The 18,670-nt window shown below is 39.7% G+C and overlaps 1 protein-coding gene across 1 annotated transcript; it reads left to right on the forward strand.

Annotated features, from left to right (window-relative positions):
• The first annotated feature begins 381 nt into the window (after positions 1–381).
• Positions 382–630, forward strand: LOC102766586 (cytochrome c oxidase subunit 6C-like). Its single transcript, XM_015558467.1, has one exon. The coding sequence runs from the start codon at positions 403–405 to the stop codon at positions 628–630; it is 228 nt and encodes a 75-aa protein (XP_015413953.1). The 5' UTR covers positions 382–402.
• The last annotated feature ends 18,040 nt before the right edge of the window (positions 631–18,670 follow it).

The raw sequence follows: 18,670 nt of genomic DNA on the forward strand, positions 1-18,670 counted from the left end.
GGGATCAAGGTATGAGTGGGGGTTGGGGGGGGGTGGGCAATGGGAGGATAAGAACACATATGTAATACCTTAATCAATAAAGAAAAAATTTTTTAAAAAAATGCTGGTGGGAATGTGAAATAGTGAAGCTATTATAGAAAACATAGCAATTCCTCAAAAAATTAAAAATAGAATCACCATATGATCCAACAATTTCACTTCTGGATATAGACCCAAAAGAATTAAAAGTAAGCATCTGAAAATATATTTGTCCACCATCTTCATAGCAGCATTATTCACAAAAGCCAAAAGATGAAGCAACCCAAATAAGCGTTCATCAAATGTGAACGGATAAACAAACGTAGTAAGGTCATCCGCTTCTCCCTCAGGAAGGACGTTGGTGGTGGGGAGAATATAACTACCATGTCTTCCAGTGCTTTGCCAAAACCTCAGATGCGTGACCTTCTGGCCAACTGTCTGAGATTTCATATTGTTGGAGCCATCATTGTATCCCTGGAGGTTGCAGCTTCCTATGAGTTTGGTGTAGCTGAACCAAGAAAGAAGGCATATGCAGATTCTACAAAAACCATGATTCCACATAAAGATTTTGAGGAGAGGAGGAAACCTGGTGTCTTTCAGAGTACAAAGTGATCTTAGAATTTAAAGAATATCTTTGGGTTGAATTCCATGGAAGTTTGTCACTGATTTGTGTTCCTGAACTATGAAACATGAATATTTGAGCTAAGGAATAGTTTCTCTTGATAAATAAACAATGAAATGCTATGGACAACAAAAAAATGTAGTACAAACAAACAATGGAGTATTATGCAGCCTTAAAAGGGAAGGGAAGCCTGACACATGCTACAACATGGATGACTCTTGAAGACATTGTGGTAAAATAAGCCAGTCACAAAAGAACAAACATTGTATGATTCCACTTATATAAAATACCTAGAACATTCGGATTCATAGAGACAGAAAGTAGAATAGCAGTGCCAGGCATTGGGGGAGAGAGGAAAGAGGAGTTATTATTTAAGGAGTAAAGAGTTTTCATTTTTCAAGATGAAAAATTTCCTGGAGATTAATAGTAGTGATGGTTACACAATGTGAATGCCACTGAACTGTAACCATTATGAAATTGTTAAAATGGTAAATTACATTTTATGTATATTTTACCACAATTTAAAATATTTTAAAGACAAAGATTATGAGAATCATGAAAGCATGTTGGCCCACATGCCGAGTGAGTCTCATGAGACACCACCCCTAAGGACTTAACAAATTTCCTCTTCACAATATATTCCACTTTGTTTGGTAGAATGAGGATCTGTGATCGGCTCAGGGTGAACTCTGAGTGCACCTTCTATGGCAGGACTGATTATAAGGACTTTGACATAGAGGGGAAATCAATGGAAACAAGAAAGCAAGCTTAGAAGGACTGGTTGAGCAAAATGAGATGAATAAGGTAAGTGAAGTATTTCAGGCCAAAAGGATTTTAGTGAACCTGATGATTCTCATACATTATTAGCAATGCAACTTATAACAGACACCAAACTACTTATCATAACAAGGCAGATCAAAGTCAACTGGTACAGTTTGTGAGAATGAAGTCTTTAGATTATTAACAGCACAAATGTGTAGGTACTAGGGATTTTTATCAGACACTGAATGTAATATAGAGAAAAATTAAGGATCTCCTTCTGAAACATACAAAATTGCCTCATGGGTGCTAAAACAATACTATGGTTTATGATAGCAATGATTTTACACATTTTGGAATACCGGTAGTTATGGCCCCACTTCCTCTGAAAAAAGTGAAAATTCATATTTTTTTCCATCATCCCTGCTTTAGAGGGCTATGGGAACCTCACACTTGCTTGCCATGGCCAGTACCACTATTTAAAATGCTTAAAGGAATTGAAATACACTGGATAGTGAATATTGTAAAACTAACAATGAATAAAAAACATACCAAGTTTGATGCTCCCACGAATTGAGAATTAATAGCAAAATCACAACCAATAAGAGAGAATTCCAACAAAATAAGCCGGAAAAGGCTGAAAATAAATTTTAGTTATAAATGTAAAGAAGAGTTTTCAAGAAAATATTATGGCATTTTAACCTTCTGTCAAGGTTTAAGCATAGAAATTTTCAACTATTGAAACAACCAATTTCAAGAATAGATGCAAAGCTCCCAAGTTCATGGTGGTGCTAGAGGTACAGCCTGGCCCCGCCTGAGATGAGCAATGAGGGAAGATGATGAAGGCATGGGGTAAGAATAGCAGAAAGACACACGGGAGCTGCCAACGAACTCCTTCAGCAAGCAGCCCCCCAGTCCACTGGCAGCACAGTGGTAACCGAACACCTGCCCACAGAGCCTGAAGCACACAGCAGAAGGATATACTGTGTCCAAAGATATGCCAAGCCTCAGAAGCAAAGGTCTGTCCAAGTGGGCAAAATAGAATCCACTTATGTGCTTTCTCTCTTTTTATTGAAGTTCCTCTTGGCCGCGAGTTGCTGAATGTTCACATCATAACAACCATGCTCCATTTCCTAGAGATGGCCATTTCAGTGATTGGGGTTTAGACAAATCCTGACCTGCATAATCTACTTCACAATAGCCATCCATGAGACCCAAAGGACCATTGTTCCTCAGCATCTGGCCTTCCTAACCCCGCCTAGACAACTGCTATATTTTCTCCAAAACACGCCTATCAGTCCACTGGAGCAGTGCTTCTTGGGTGAGCAAGTGCTCACACTGTTTGTGTCTTGCCAATCCTGTTTCTCTTGAATAGAGCTCACTACGGCTTACTGCACTTCCTGTGTAGAATAGAAAGAGGAATAAAACCACATTTTTGTATTCGAAGCTATGTTTGTCCTTATGACATAGCAATAAAAGAGAATAAACCATTCACTGGCCACCAAGTCTCAAAAGATGGCGTTAAATTGTCCAGCTTTATGTTTTAGTGGTCTTTTTTTATAGAGACATAATCAACTTAAATTTGATGAAACAGAGACAAGATTATGGGAACAGCAACTATTCCAACCCTTAAGAATGCCTGGACTTTTTATTATTTCATTAGTCTGAAAGTATATTAAGATGCAGGTCTATGAAATTCCATTTTTACCCAAATCACGGACTTGCTCTCTTTTTCTCCAAACTTTTTAAAAGAAAACACAGATAGTGTTGATACAGATTAGTCATGTGGAGTGGGCGTGCTTTTTAATGAGATCCAGAACTGAGTCTCAGTTGTACCACCAGCTATGTAACCTGACATGAATTTATCTCCCTGAGCCTCATTTTCCTGTCTGTAAAATGGTGCTGATAATGCTTACCTCTGATGCTTATTGAGGGCATTATGTGGGGTAATGATGGCTGAATCCTTCATACAGAGACAGGCTCATGGTGTTTTCAAAATTAAAGGTAAAAGGGAGCTAGGCAATTTCTGCCTTATTCAACATGTTCTCAAGAAAAAGAGAAGGGTGGGGAGAGAAACTAAGAGAAGAAATATCACAGCACAAGGCACTGACATATCACAGATCTTGTAAGATACATAGCTATCTCCCTTCTAATAGAAACACAGAATAGATTAAAAGACCCATCTCATATAGAGAACAACCTGGTGGTTGCCAGAAGGGAGGAGGTTTGGGGGACCAAGTGAAAAAGATGAAGGGATTGAGAAGTACAGACTAGCAGTTACAAAACACTCACAGGGATGTAACGCACAGCACAGGAAATACAGTCAATCATATTGTAATAACTATGCATGGTACCAGGTGGGCACTGGAAATATTGAGGAGAACACTTTGTAAAGTATATAAATGTCTAACCATTGTGCTATACACCTGAAAATACAAAATAATATTTAATGTAACTGTAATTGAAAAAGTTAAAACAATAAAAATCTTTTAAAAAAAGTAAAATACCCATCTCACAAAGTAGGCGTAGGGCTCCCACCCTAACATCAGGAATCCAAAGGGTTTCATTGTATTTAACTTGGACTTGTATTTAGACATATTCAGACTAGAAAATGAAATCATTGAACAAATTAAGAGGAATTTAAAGATGTCCCCTACCCCCAGACTCTAATATGTGTACTAAAGGATTTCCATATTTGTCTCCCCTTCCCACTCACTTTAGACTGGCATGTCTCACTAGGGAGTATTTATCCTATCTGCCTCCCTTCTATGTATGTTTGGGTGAGAAAGAAAAGCATCTATTCATGCGTTGATCCAGTCTTTAAGTCCATTTCTCATTAGTTTTCCTCCCATCACATAAGAGAATGAAAGCTTCAGGCAAGCCTTGAGGAGTAAACTACAGCCAACTAGCAAATCCAAAGCCAGTCCAAGGTCAGCAATATGCCAATGAACCCAGTGTTTATTTCTTGGATATTAGGAATGTTTGACGTGAAAAGGAAGAGGATTAATCAGTCAATTAATCTGGCAGAGCAGCATCTGGCAGGTGAGGGAGGACAAGGCACTGAGTTCAGAAACCAAGGAGACATCATGGACAAACCAGGTCATTGCCTACAAGTTCCTTCTTCTCTCCACAAGTTTGAACTTCCTTTCTATCATTTAAGAGTACAACCCTTTCCAGCTCTGCAAGGCTTGAACACCTCTAGTGAAATGTCAGCATAAGTGAAAATTTAGTAGCTTTCCACCAGCAGCACCTGTGCTGACAAATTGTACCAAGCTGCAGACAACTTGAAGGCCTCAATGTGTTATAGATGGAACAGCTGGGCAGTCAGTGTTCATTAGCTGAATGGCTTCTGAAATCCCTGCTTGAGCTGGAAAAAAATCTCTGGAAAGGTAGTTAACTCTGAGCTTCCATGCAAGATCCATCTGTCATCTGAACAACTTTGTGGGAGGAGCCTGTTCTCTAGGCTGTGGCAACTGATAAGAAGATTGCCATCAGAAAGAGTGACGATGCTCCTCAATATATCCTTTCTGAGTGACAAAGCAAGTCTCTGTTGCCACTAGCTCAGGTTGTTAAACATCATCATACTCAGAACCAGAGTCATTTACCCAACATCCTCCTTAAAAAAAGGAACACTAGGTTATTAACAATGAGGTTCAGTCCTGTTCTGAGAGGTACCCATTTGTATTATCTATTGAGAATAGATATTCTAGGTCATTGTATCTACTATAGAAAGTCTGGGTTATAATAAATTACTCTCAGAATTATTCCAGTGGGTATAAGCATATATTATGGAGGTAGCATATTTTTCAAAATAAATGTTTTCATTGTATGTATTGCCTGAAACATGCCCTAACTTCTCATGCAATTTTTAGTTATTAAAGTTCTTTAATTGAACTATTTCTTCTTTTTTTATTCATACCCACTAAAAATCCCTAACCCTAATCCCACCCTATTCCAGGGATTCATAGTAAAAGGAAATAAGATTGCACATAGACAGAGCATATGTTCACACGTGCTCTCCAAAACTAACAAACCACATACTTGAAAATCAATAAAGATAAAAAGGGACCCCTCCATGCTACATGACTACCTGATCTCACATTGATGTACTTCTACTCTCGGCCTTATCTTCCATTTCTAGATCCTTCCTCATCCTTTGGGAAAACCTGAACTTATCTTCTCAATGAGTAAATGAAAGGGTTTAACTCATCTCTATGTCTTCCTCCACAGCACAAATCTTGCATTTCCAAGTCCGGCTACTTGTCTGGACTCCCCCTAACTCTCTATGCTAAAGGAAAGGAAAAGTTGTGTTTTAAATCCCATGAGAATGAAATTGGATGTAAAAAAGCTACCCAAACTGGCAGACTAGAGTAGACTGTTCTGAATTTGCTCTTGGAGCAAAAGGATTTCTTCAAATGATGGTCATTTAAAATGATAATCTAATAGGAATGTAATTTAGCATCAGTTTAGGGAAAAACAAAGAACACTTTGTTTCCTACAGACACTTTACAACCTACAAACTGAGCCAGGTAAGGTTTGATATCAGCACAACATGATGACTCCAAGACTATTAGGAAGATTATTATGGATGACTTCATAACCTAAAACAGTGGCCTACAGTTCCTACCTGTTACTGGTTCTAATGATCATTCCTGCATTTTAATGTTTTATCATTACTAAGCCATCCGACACTGGAGATAGTAATATGAAATTACATCCCACTATTATTTTTGAGCAACTAATAGTTCCCACTTGAATAAAATGAATTTATTTTATACCAAATGCAATAAGACAGACCTAGTCTGAAACTTCAGTGCTACACTGTACTTGCTGGAAGTTGAGTTCATTAGATTCCCGGATGTCAGCACAACCCCAAGCTCCACCTCTCAGGCCTGCAATGGGCTATTATGTAATCACGCCTACGTGAGTCAAAATCTCCTTACCTTGTTTTTTCTTTTTTTAGTTTGTTTGCTTTTTCTCCATTTGTAAAATGGCAATAATACAAGTTTTCCAAGTCAGGGACCTCATTTCAGGATTTATTTTTGAGTTATGCTCCTAGAAGCTCTAAAATCCTGCATAGTTGTTTCAGGTGTCCAGCTGGTCCAAATTTTTTATTTCTAATGTATATTTTAACTCTGTGGGAATAGACTCGAAAGCACTAACTCACATGTGTTATATATATCAGATCTTTAACACATTTGGGTGAACCCTCTTCCAAAATATTGTATGGTTAACTCATTCTTGCCTGCAAACCTCAGTATAAAACTTCTACCAAATCTGTGCATATAAATAACCTTCCTTTAAAAATCTTACTAACTAAAAGCCAGTTTCTGGCTTCCTCTCATTTATAAAGATGTATAATCAAGTCCCCACATATGTGAAAGATTCTCCAAGGCCTACATTTTAAGCCAGTCCCTATTGGTCATGTGCAATACCTAGTCTCATTGTGGAACCTGTGGACAAGGTGCTGGTGGGACAGGAGAAACTGTTAAGGCCAGGTTACAAGGGCTGGTTAGTTGATGGCAGATTTTGCAATCATATTGGGGAATCATGCTGAATTTTCAGGGTGACAAATTTGGATTATAAAGGTTTAAATGAGACCCCACTCTGAATTTCATGCAACTAGATAGGATATCAGACAGGTAGAACTGAGGAGAATGAAGAATCCATGTTCTTTGAACATTTCCCAGACTAATGTCCCTTGGTATAATTTGCTAAGTACATATCCTTCATCAAGTTCAAGTTCATCACAGTAAACTGTACCTTTGACAAGATTTAAATAAGAGATCTCATTTTTCCCTTACCAATAATTCAGTTCTACAATAGCGTGCCCCTCCCATTTATATGCTATGTGAGATGTAGACTTATTTACCTGGAGTACAGTCTTATCACCTAACAGTCAAATGTTCAATAACAAGTAAATTTCTAACAGGTAATGTCTTAATATTATCTATATATGTAAAAAGACAGCAACTGGAACACCGTAATGACCAGAACGACAGGTCACTATGACACCCACTGCAGTCAGTGGCCCCTACCCCCAGCTGGCCCGACCCCTGATCACCCCCACCTCCACCCCAATAGGGGGTGGGGCCAGCCAGCCAACAACCCATAGTCCCTCCCCAGGCTGCTGGCCCCTGATCGGCCCTCTACCCCATTTGGGGGCAGGGCTGGCTGGCCCACCACCCGCAGCCCCTCCCCATGGCTGGCCCTGCCACTAATCAGCCCCCCTACCCCAATTGGGGGTGGGGGCCCACCGGCCAATCACCCATGGCTCCTCCCCCGGGCCGTCCCAGCCCTGATCGGGCCCCAATCAGGGCAGCCCAGCCGGACAACCTCCCACCATCACCTCCTCCTGACAGACCCGACCCCAATTCACCCAGATTGGAGCCAGGCCATAGTGGCCGGATCCCACCCATGCACAAATTTGAGCACTGGGCCGCTAGGTGAATTATAAGTCTTTTAGTACTTAGAAGTGTTGTGTGCTTCTTGTCTGACTTTGATGTTTGGGATAAAAATATAATCACCAGATATTGTTGGTTATTCCCTTTTGAAATGGAATTTCCTACTGTACCTCTTTGGGTTTCTGGATAAATAACTGCAGAGTGTCCTTACAGCATACTACAGCCTGTTACCATTTTTCAAATATGTCTGTTGAATTAGTATGTTCATAATATATTTTTTACTTTGGAGTTCTACTAAATATTCTATTTGGAAAAAATGAATCAATTGCTGGGGAAACATTTAAAACTACTATCTTGAAGATACAACCACTGATACTATTTGCAAACCATCCTGGTAGGTAGGGCCAAAACATTGAATGTGTAGCCCAAGCTATATTTTGTCCAAGCTGTAAGTAGGCATCACTAGCAAGAGAGGGAAACGTCTTACCTTGTGCCAATCCAAAACACAGATGGAATAGCTCTCCCAAATCAAATCTGTGATAAATGCATGAAAATAGATAAAAAGGCTGGGAGATAAAATAAAATAAAATAAAATAAAACTGAGAATTTGAGCTATCCTATCTGCACCAGAAATAATGTGAACAGGTTTTATGATGATCATATCATATTATCAATACTTTTTACAAATTTTAGGTGCTTCTGGCCTGGCTTTTATATTAACAACAAAGAATTAAAGCAGTTTTAAATGATTAGCTGTTATTACACATGGGTTCCAGCTATGCTCTTAACCCTCCTGTCCCATGCAATCCCTTCTTTTGCCTCCATCCATTTGCCCCCTAGAAATGGGCTCCAAATTTAAAATCAAGTCACTCCTATCCATTGTGCAGTTATGATTTCCCAGTTAAAGTTGTCTTTAAGAATATCTATAAAGTACTTTTCCTTAAGAAAGAGCTTACACTTTGTTTGCATTTTTTCTTCTTATATATTTCAAGTAAGAGAACAAAGTGAGAAGAGTGGAGAGAAGCACTTTTTAGTACTCATTTTTAGTAACTAAGAAATAAAGGAGAATGAATGACCACCAGTCCCCCATCAAGTTCATTTAAACTTGATTACTAGCTATCAACTTAATCTAGTTTTCCTATGACACCAATCACTATTGTGTGCAGAAAACTGAATTCAGTAGGACTTGATTATTGCAAATGATGTTATAATTATTCTTAAATCATTAGCTGTTTCTCTTAGGTTATCTTTTCATTAGCATTTCATATAACTGATGCCTACTCTTAGATGCTTAAAGTGAACACATTTAATTATAAAACAGTAGTGCCCTTATGCTTTTTGGTATCACTTTTACATTGCATAATTATTTAAACAGTACTGTAGCCAAATAATGTCTGTGAGAAATATGTTAACTATAAAGGAAATCTAAGTTTTCTATCCTTTAATATCTTTAGATAAAAGACAACTTGACAACTTTTTTCCTCAGGAAGATGATTTCATATAGGTTCTCCCAGAATCAAACCCAGTAATAAACATTCCAGTCCAAATAGTTAATTTGAGAAATGGAAGAAACCCCAGTAGAAAAGTAAGAAAGTTAGATAGGAAAGAGAAGGCTATTAGCTGGGGAATAGTGTGGGCAACTGTAGCTAATCCACAAAGAAACTAGGAAATGCAATTATCCCCGCTGAAGAGCAAGAGGGATGGGGCGTTATGTACTCACTCTCATCATTCATTGGCTGAGGAGACATTCATTCCCCTCCTTCTCCCTGCTGTCTGCACAGGCGGGGAAGATGTCTCCAGCTTCAGAAGATCTTGGGCTGGAACCTGCAGCTGGAAGCCTGCTAAGTGCACAAAAAAGTAAGGTCTTAGACATATGTGAGGGGCACTGAACCAGTTGTTGATAGAAGACAAGTGACTTAAACAAATTCAAAGTGCTCCACAAGTGATCTCAGCCAAAGTATAAAGAGTAAGAAATTTCTAAGCCTGAGATGCACTATTCTCTATCATTTGAAAAATTATTAATTACTGTTTGCCTTTACCTAACAGTTCCTGTTTGCCAGGTTTTGCACTGAGTGCCCAACATCCACGAGCTTATTTAACTTTCACAACAATCCTATTCTTATCATCACCAATTTACAGATGAGAAAGTTGAGCTCAGGGGGAGTAAGACACCAAACCAGGTCTCTCAGGTGCCAAAGTATATGGGTTTTCTGCCTCCCATTGCCTTCAAAGGAGCTTAGATTAACAGATATATTTTCCTTAGCATGAGTTTATAATCAGCTCTGGAAATTCTATCTAAAGAACAGTCTACCACTTTCAGAGAAAGACCTTTTCGTCATACTTTTGAAATTCCAGCCTGTGAATAGTACAAATACGGAAACAGTTCCCAACCTGGATGCCCTGCCATTCCTGCACCAGGGACTTTAGGAGATGCTCTTACTAGTATTTAGCACTTAGTACCTGCCCCATGTGGTCAGCACTTTCAAAGAGCTGCATGCTCCATGAGTTACAAAACTCCCTCTATCTCGTCTCCTTTCCTGTCTGACTCCCATCCCCACTGCCTGGTCCTGGATGGGGAAGTTCCTTTTTCGCAGCCTCCTTCCAGTCTGACTATTATTTCCCCTCCACCCATTCTATATTCCACCAAGTGGCAATTTTATTCTAAGATCTCCAGGTAGAATGTTAACATAGATTTTCAATGCACATCTGAGTATTACAACTTCAGAAAGCTAAAGTATAACCATTTTCTATAATGAACCAAAAGTTAAATTTATTTTAATGTATTTTGGGGCAAAATAATATTTCACACTGACTTGCAGTAGTTCCTTTTTAATTCTGATTCTCCAAATCATTCTTAAAACCTTCAAACTTTAAGTCCCTTAATGCTATCACCGCCCGTTTTCAATTATTTGCATCAGAGGAAGGGCCTCTCATGGGGGAAAGCCTTCTATGTTATTTTTCCAGCTTAATTTCTAGCCAAAAGCTTCAAAGTGATCGACAGGCAGAAGGAATGTGACTCCAAATAAGCCACAATCTAGGAAGACAGTCCAAGAATTAGCAACGAAGGTCAAACCCCAGTAAGAATACTGATGTGTTGTTGTAGTGACATTTCCCAGTAATTGGTAGTTTGTTAAAAATGACATTTCCAGAATCAAAAGGGATAACGGTGAAACACACCCAGAAATGGAAAGCAACAGGGAGCCTCAAAAGTAGCTGTTGGGAACTTATAAGTGGTACCAAGTGACTAACAAAGATAAGCAGCATTATCACTGACGGGGGAGTTCTGTTGTTGTCAAACCACAAGGAGTTGGGGAGGGGAGAGTGTATGCCATGATTCGGCTTCCTCCTTGCACTTTGTGGCACATGACAGTTCATCGGAAGGTTGACACAGGCACACACACACATATTGAGGAAAAAGAAACCTTCCACAACATCTATGTTTGAAAGAACCAAAGGTCTTCCGTCAATCTTATTACAGGCTTCCTTCACATCCTGGAACCAGATCCACAGAGAGGTTTACCTTCCTCAAGTAATATTGTGACAACTACATATGATGCCAGGTGGGTACTTGTAACATCGGGAGAGCACTTTTTAAAGTATATGATTTTCTAACCATTATGCGGTACACCTGAAACTAATACAGAATAATATTGAATGTAAACTGTAATGGAAACATTTAAAAAGTAGAGCTAAAGAGGCTTCAAGAGTAGCTCCCTTCCCTGAACCAGGTCTAAATTGTCTTCTTTTAAAATAAACAAGAAAATAGCTATTTTAGGATACTAAGCAACTTAGTCCAATCTATACATCAATATGTTTTGAACTTAATTCATATAGACACACTGAATTCATCTTCCTGATTTTCAGATTACTTCTCAAATGTCTGAGCATATACAGATCCCACACACACATACCCATACTCTTCAGGGGAAGAGAGGGTCTTGGAGAAATAAGGTCTTCAGCCGTAAGTTTTAAGGAGAGTGAGATGTTCTCCTTTTTTAAATAACTGCTTCAGAGGCACAAAGGTTTCCTGTGTCACCAATCATAACTGTTGCCTGTTTGGAGCAAGCATGGATGGCTTGGCCCTCCCTGTCCTCAGGAACAGCACTGTCTGCTGAGCCGGCACAGGTTTGGACCAGAGGGATTTCTATGAAGAAATTTACAAGCAGTGCATGTTCCCCACCTCTCACAATCTGAGGAATATAGCTGCTCAAGTGGTGCAACTCATTTAATCATCGTGGCTGTTCATTTCATCTTCTCCTGAGAAAGAAAGAAGCTATTACTTGTATGGGAAGTTCCCATAAAAAGGAATTTGACCACTGTTCTCTAGAATACCGTTTCATCCTCACAAGTTTGGGGCTCAAGCAGAGGAGGTGGTGAGCAGGACCAGGAGTTATGCAGCTGTGCTTCTGAAAGGCCTTTAGCTGGTTCATGCTTCTAACGCCCTGCCCAGAATTCATCAAACTCCTTTTTTTTCTCTCTCTATCACTGCTATTTCCATTCAGGTGTTACATGTGCCAGACCTCCTTTCTATTGTGATGGCCCTTTTAGGTTCTGAGGCAATTTAAAATGATGCAAAGAAAAACCTGCTTTGCAGAAACTTTGGAGAGTTCACTGGTTTCATGTTGCTCTTATTGGAACTATGGCATAGCATCCTCTGGTCTACCCTCAATTTAAAACAAACAAACAAACAAACAAAAACCACTCACTGCCCCACTTGATTCAGTGACCTATATAGTCCAGTGTAACAGTGGTACACACACAGATGTTGAGCTTACTGTATATATTGATGCCCAATTAAATTCACCCCATACACGTATGTACCTACATGACTTTTCTAAACACACATCTGATGAAGTCCTTCAATAAATACCTCTAATGAATCCCTACTGAAAAGGACAAAGTTTAAACCTGTTATCGTGGCCTAAAGAGCCCTGCCTGCCTTTCCTGCCACAGCTCCTGTCACTCCCTCCCTCGGGTCCCATGCCCCAGCCATACCAAAGCACAGGCACGGTTCTCTTCACCTTACCGAGAGAACTCTGTACAGACTGGTCCCTCTGCCTGAAACTTTCTTTCTCCTTCCCTCCATCTTTGCCTGGGAAGGTCCTGGAAATGTTTTATTCTCTTACAGATTTCTAGTATTACTGCTTTTAAGAAGGTCCCATGGATCACGTACCTCCAGCTGGGTTTAATTAATTGACCCTCCTGTTTGCACCCACAGAGACCCTCCTTGCTCTATCAAATGACTTGTTTTCTATCTCATAATTGCCTACTTATTTTTCAGGCTCTCTGACTGAACTATAAACTCTAACGTCTGAGAATTTGCCTGGCTGGTGTGGCTCAGTGTTTGAGCTTCTATCTCTTTAACCCTCTCCCTTCCTCACTAAAATAAATAAATAAATAAATAAATAAATAAATAACATTTTTAAAAATTAAAAAAAAAAGGCTGAGAATTTTTTTTCTTCACTATTGTATCTCAGAGGCTAACATGGTGCCTGACAAATGACAGTAACTCAATAAATATCGATGGATGGATGGATGGATGGATGGATGGATGGATGGATGGGAAGCTGGCCAGTTGTATGAGGTCAATTCCTATTCCATCCTTCATTCTCTTATCTGCAACCCAAATTACAACCCAGGTTCTTCTGATGGTACTCCCTGGTCCTATAGCATCTGTGAAATTCAGCAACATCCTTCCCATCCCAGACACCACCACTTCAGACCATTTGTTCTTTTTGATTCTACTAGTACCAGTGTTAGCTAAGTATGACAGTCTTCTCCTACCACATATAAAACCTCTGAGACAGGTACAGAAGCTTCCTTTCACACTGCTCTCACAGGCCACAGAATGGATGAAATTCCCTTTGCCCATGTCTGGGAGCAGTATCAAGTCTTTGGGGCCTGGAAAACCCATTGTCAGAAGTTCACAGCATTTCTATAGCCTCAGCCCTGTTCTCTCTTTTGGAGTGAAGGTCCAAAGAGCACATCAGAGAATTTTCTGGACCTCCACAGGTATAAACAAGCTCCACCCTTAAAACACAATCTGGATAAAACCAAATATAAAAGCCTGCATATTAAATGAAGCCAACTTTAAGCTCAGGCCCTTACCTGGTCTCCAGAAACATCTAAGCTTGGGTCTATCTTTTTAAGACCAGATCATAATTCTGGGACCACTAGAGCGTGATAATGCATCCAGAAGGATAACAACACTGTTTCTATGTAAATGGGGATCTGGATGTTTCACATTGCTCCTGTTAAATCTCCAGGACAACAAAACTTCACCCGTAAAGGGTAAAAGCTACATTATCCCCAAGTTTCACAAACCTCCTCATCTTTTGTCAGTCATCTGCAGTTCATTCCAGGAAGACTTCATTTGGCATTGGAAACATGGTTGTCAGGATGACACTGACTTTGGGACTCCCCTTGAATATGGGCTTCCAGACCTACTAAAAGGACCTCAGCAAAGTCCAAGGACATAATCGCAGTTGAGAATTGGTCATGGCTTCTGACCTACATCTATAAAGGATTTCACACTCTACCCAGAGCCAGGATGTACCACCCCTTAACTGCCTCCATCATGGCTCAACAGCAGGGTTGTCAGATTTAGTCAATAAAATAAAAACAGGATACCCAGTTAAATTTGCAGTTCATGTAAATATAAATAAATACTTACTTTTAGTATAAGTGAATCCTAAGCAATATTTGGGGTATACTTATATTAAATATGTATTTGTGATTTTTCAGATATTCAAATTTAAACCTTCAATATTTTATTGGCCAACCCAACTTATCAGAATGATGGAGACTCATAAGGATCCCAGAGGTGCCTGAGAATCCTTGACTTCTATTTTCACACCTGAATAACGAGCATGAACTTTCCTCTCCAATTAATTAGCTGTAATAAAATGTATCCTCAAGTTTAGGTCTTTTCCTACTTGTCATTGTCACTATCTTCTTTATTTTAAATAGGTATTTATTTGCTCCAATCTTGATCAGTCATCAAAAAGAATTTGAAAGTTTATTAGATAAAGGGAGAACAACATGTATCTGAAAAATAAAGAGAACTGCCTGGTGTTTAGTGAAAACCTATTAGGAAGCTTGAAAAAGCCAAACTTAATAAGCAAACCTCTCCAAGGATATTTTCATAGCTTGATATGCTCCCACACGCTGAAAATGTTATTGCATCAAAAATGTAGAACTGCAAACCAAATTGAAGGCTTCTTTATGACTCTGTTAAGTTGGGAATGCTCCGGTGCTCATAAGCGAGCTGAGTACCTGCTCTGGGGACCTTGACAGTTTGGTTGGAGCTCTTCCAAATGCCTAGGGTAGAAAGAGCAAATTTTCTATGGGTACCCACCTTGGCCCCAATAAGATTTGCTACACTCCCCATAATAGACAACTTTAAGTACTTTGTACATATTTTCTTTTTCCTTTTACTATTTGGACTATATCCTACACTTGATGTTACATAAATTGAATTCAAGAAGCTATTTTTAAAAGTTGGTAGGAAGTCTTGAATCTTGTAGTCCCTGGCTTACCTTCATCCAGCTGCATAAGGGTTTTAAAAATAGCAGTGTAGTTAGCCCATACAGCCATCCCATGGTGGTTTTGGAGATGTAAAAATGTATCATGATATTTAAAGGTTTTAGTGGCAAAATCATCAAGTCTCCCAGATGGAGGTAACAGAGCAAAGAGATTAAATGTATAGATTTTGACTTGCTCTAAGGTCTCAGGCAAGTCACTTGGCCTCTGGATATTTATGTGTATTTTATCTGCACTCACCTGTCACCTGAGGTTTATAGTTGTACCTGACCCATTAGTATGTTGTAAGAATTATAAATGATAATTGTATATACAGTCATTACAAGAGTACCTGACACAGAGTAAGCACTCAGCAGACATTCACTACCAGCTACTGGAAATACTTCTCCATGAGGAGGATGGCACATACACACCTTTTGTTCCCATATAGGTCACCTCCAATATCCCGTTATTCTATGGTTCACCCTCCTCATTGAGTCACTCACTCAATGTGTGTGTGTGTGTGGGGGGGGTGTATGTGAATAGAAAAATGTCTGAAAGCTTATATGCCAGATGGCTAATCACATTAACAGAGGATTGGAATAAATTGGGGAAAGAATAAAGAAAACTTGTTTTATTCCACTTCTAAATTATTTGATTTTGACGCTGAGACATCTCATATAATGTTTATGTAATTTTTAAAATATGGCAGGATAAATGTTTTGAAGTTTTCCTGCTATGTCTGTGTTGTTATTTTGGAATTGTTGGTATTTCTTGCTATCTTTGGATCTACACCCATTGAATCAGCAGACCATTCTGGAAGGAGGAGACTAGAGCAGAGATGAAGCGAGAGAAAATTGGAACAACTCACAATGACCCTATATTGGGGAAGGATATGATGAGGCAAGCATCCTACCCTTGTGATGACAAGGATTCTTTTGGCAGAGGATGGAGGGAGATTGGAGGTGGCTGGACAAGAGAACTACTAGCAGGGAACACACACCCAAATACAGAGCAAATTCCCTGAGATCATTCTGTTTGCCTCCATGCAAACATGTGTCTCCAGTGACCAGCATTTCACCCATGACTTCCAGCAAGAGAGTACCAGGAGGCCCATCTGACTTATTCTATCTCCACTACGGCAGGACATTTATAAACCTCTGAGTTGTGAGATGGTTCAGATACTTAGAAGGTGATGGTGGGGGATCACAGAGAGCCCCTGAACCTGCTCTTAGTGGGAACAAACAGAACCAGTTCAGAACTCCCCTGGGCCAGAGGTTTTCTGCACACACTGGTAGAACAATCTGAAGATTTATATGGGCCAGATACACCTCATTGAACTTGGGCTCTCTTAGTACTTGATATGAGTACACTGTACAGTAACTTCAGGCATGAATAAATTCCTCACCTACTCCCATATACTGCAGGCTAGTGTGATCTGGTCCCAGCTGACCCCAAGGTTGCAGAACAACTAAGTTCCCACAAGGTCCCAAGAGTTGTGCCCACATTGACTTAGAATAGAGACAGCTCATCCTGTGATATGCTATTGGCATCTGCCTCATAAAGTCATTCTGTGGACTAACTAAATAGTCCATACAAATGCTTGGAAGAATGCTTGGCTCATGATGCTTTCTCAGTAACTAATAGCTAATTTAATTATCATAGTTCTCCTCCTTATTTAGAGAGAATTAAAGATTAAATTCTCATGACCCCTTAAAACAGATTAAATAGTTTTTCTATTGATAATGATTCTGACTCCAGGTGTAAGAAGTCATCAAAATCTACAGTGAAAAAAAAACAGGGGGCTTTAAAATCTTGAGGATAAAGTAGAGTGCCTCAAAGATGGAAGAACTTGGCCAAGAGATTCAAAAGAATATTCCCAGTAATGACAAGAAGAGAAAGTACTGGGGGTCCAGAACAGCAGAGTGTTTGGGTCAGATTTTGGCAGCACCGTGATGAGGCCAGGAAATTGCGTAGTGGAATGACAACTGAGAAACCTATAAAGGGAACCCAAGCTTCTACACTTACAGGTTGCTCCAAAAAGAAAGGCAGAAACAGCTAAAATCTGTCAGGCCTAATGCAATTATTCAGATAGCAACGGGCAACTCTGCTGAACTTGTCTGGATTTGTAACTAGAGCTCATAGTGCCCTTTCAACTTTATCTCTACCTCCAATGTACCACAACCTTAAACACACACAACACACACCCCTTGGTGCAGATTAAAAACTGATAAATGGAACCATTGCCTAAAGTGTTTTATGTGGAGTTTTCTTCCAATTTTTGGTGTGTTTTTTCATTTTGTTTTATTTGTTTATTTGTTTGTTTGTTTGGTTGGTTGGTTGGTTATTTATTTATTTATTTATTTTGTTAGTCCTCACTCAAGGACATTTCTTTCATTGATTTTTTAGAGAGAGTGGAAGGAAGGGAGTGAGATTGGTTGGTTGGTTGGTTGGTTTTCTATTCATATGGATTTTAAGACACCTTTACCCCATGACTTTTACCTAAATCATCTTTCTTGGATGGGAATCCAAAGCTCAGTTTAGGCAGTTGTCCAGGGACTAGAATTTGCTGGGAGGTATTCTTGGTATGAGCTTTATTCTCAGAAGGCTTTGAAACTCAACTGCAGGTCTCTGTGGGCCTATTTCTGTGGGTTGCCAGACAGGGAAGCTTCCAGAATTACAAGAATACCTGTGAGGTTATTCTTTTTCAATAAATATTTTCTAAATTGTGAGGACTAAACTCTAAAGTACATCATTGGAGTACTGAAGGCAGTGGCCAAACAATGGGAAACAAAAGTGTATGAACAAGAAGAGATAATGAAAAAGCAGCAGCATCTGTGACAGTGTGGCCCAACTCAGCTGTGTGTTCCTGGCATCACCTTAATTATGAACATCTTTTAGGAAGAAGTTCTCAGAAGGCAGAGCTTGGCTATCTAAATTCTCTGCGCCTTCACAGTCCCACTCATTGACCTCAATAGCAGCTTCAGTCCCCAACGTCTTTCTGTGTCTACTCATGGGTTTTGGATTCTCCTTTCCTCCACATTTCTCTTGAGGTGGCCACAGCGGAAGCAGGGCAGTTCAGGCCAGCCCAAACTCCCCTGGGATCCCAACAGGATACCCAGCATTAACCTCCTGCCTTCTGGGAAGCTCCATAGATGTTCCCATTTGGGGGACTTTTCATTTCATCTGTGCTTCCAATTGCTGGCTGGAGGTGGCCTGTTGGCAGGTGGCTAAAGGTAAGTAGCAATCCTTTCAGACAGCCTGGCCCTTCTTGACTATCAGGAGAAGTCTTCAGGGGTGTTCTAGGGAATGCTTTTTATTCTAGAAAAAATATGGAAACAATCCA

This window comes from Myotis davidii, unplaced genomic scaffold (assembly GCF_000327345.1).
Source record: "Myotis davidii unplaced genomic scaffold, ASM32734v1 scaffold130, whole genome shotgun sequence".
Taxonomy (NCBI): domain Eukaryota; kingdom Metazoa; phylum Chordata; class Mammalia; order Chiroptera; family Vespertilionidae; genus Myotis; species Myotis davidii.

Bases quoted from the DNA above. Each gene is read 5' to 3' on its own strand.
- LOC102766586 (XM_015558467.1), top strand. From the start codon at position 403: ATGTCTTCCAGTGCTTTGCCAAAACCTCAGATGCGTGACCTTCTGGCC.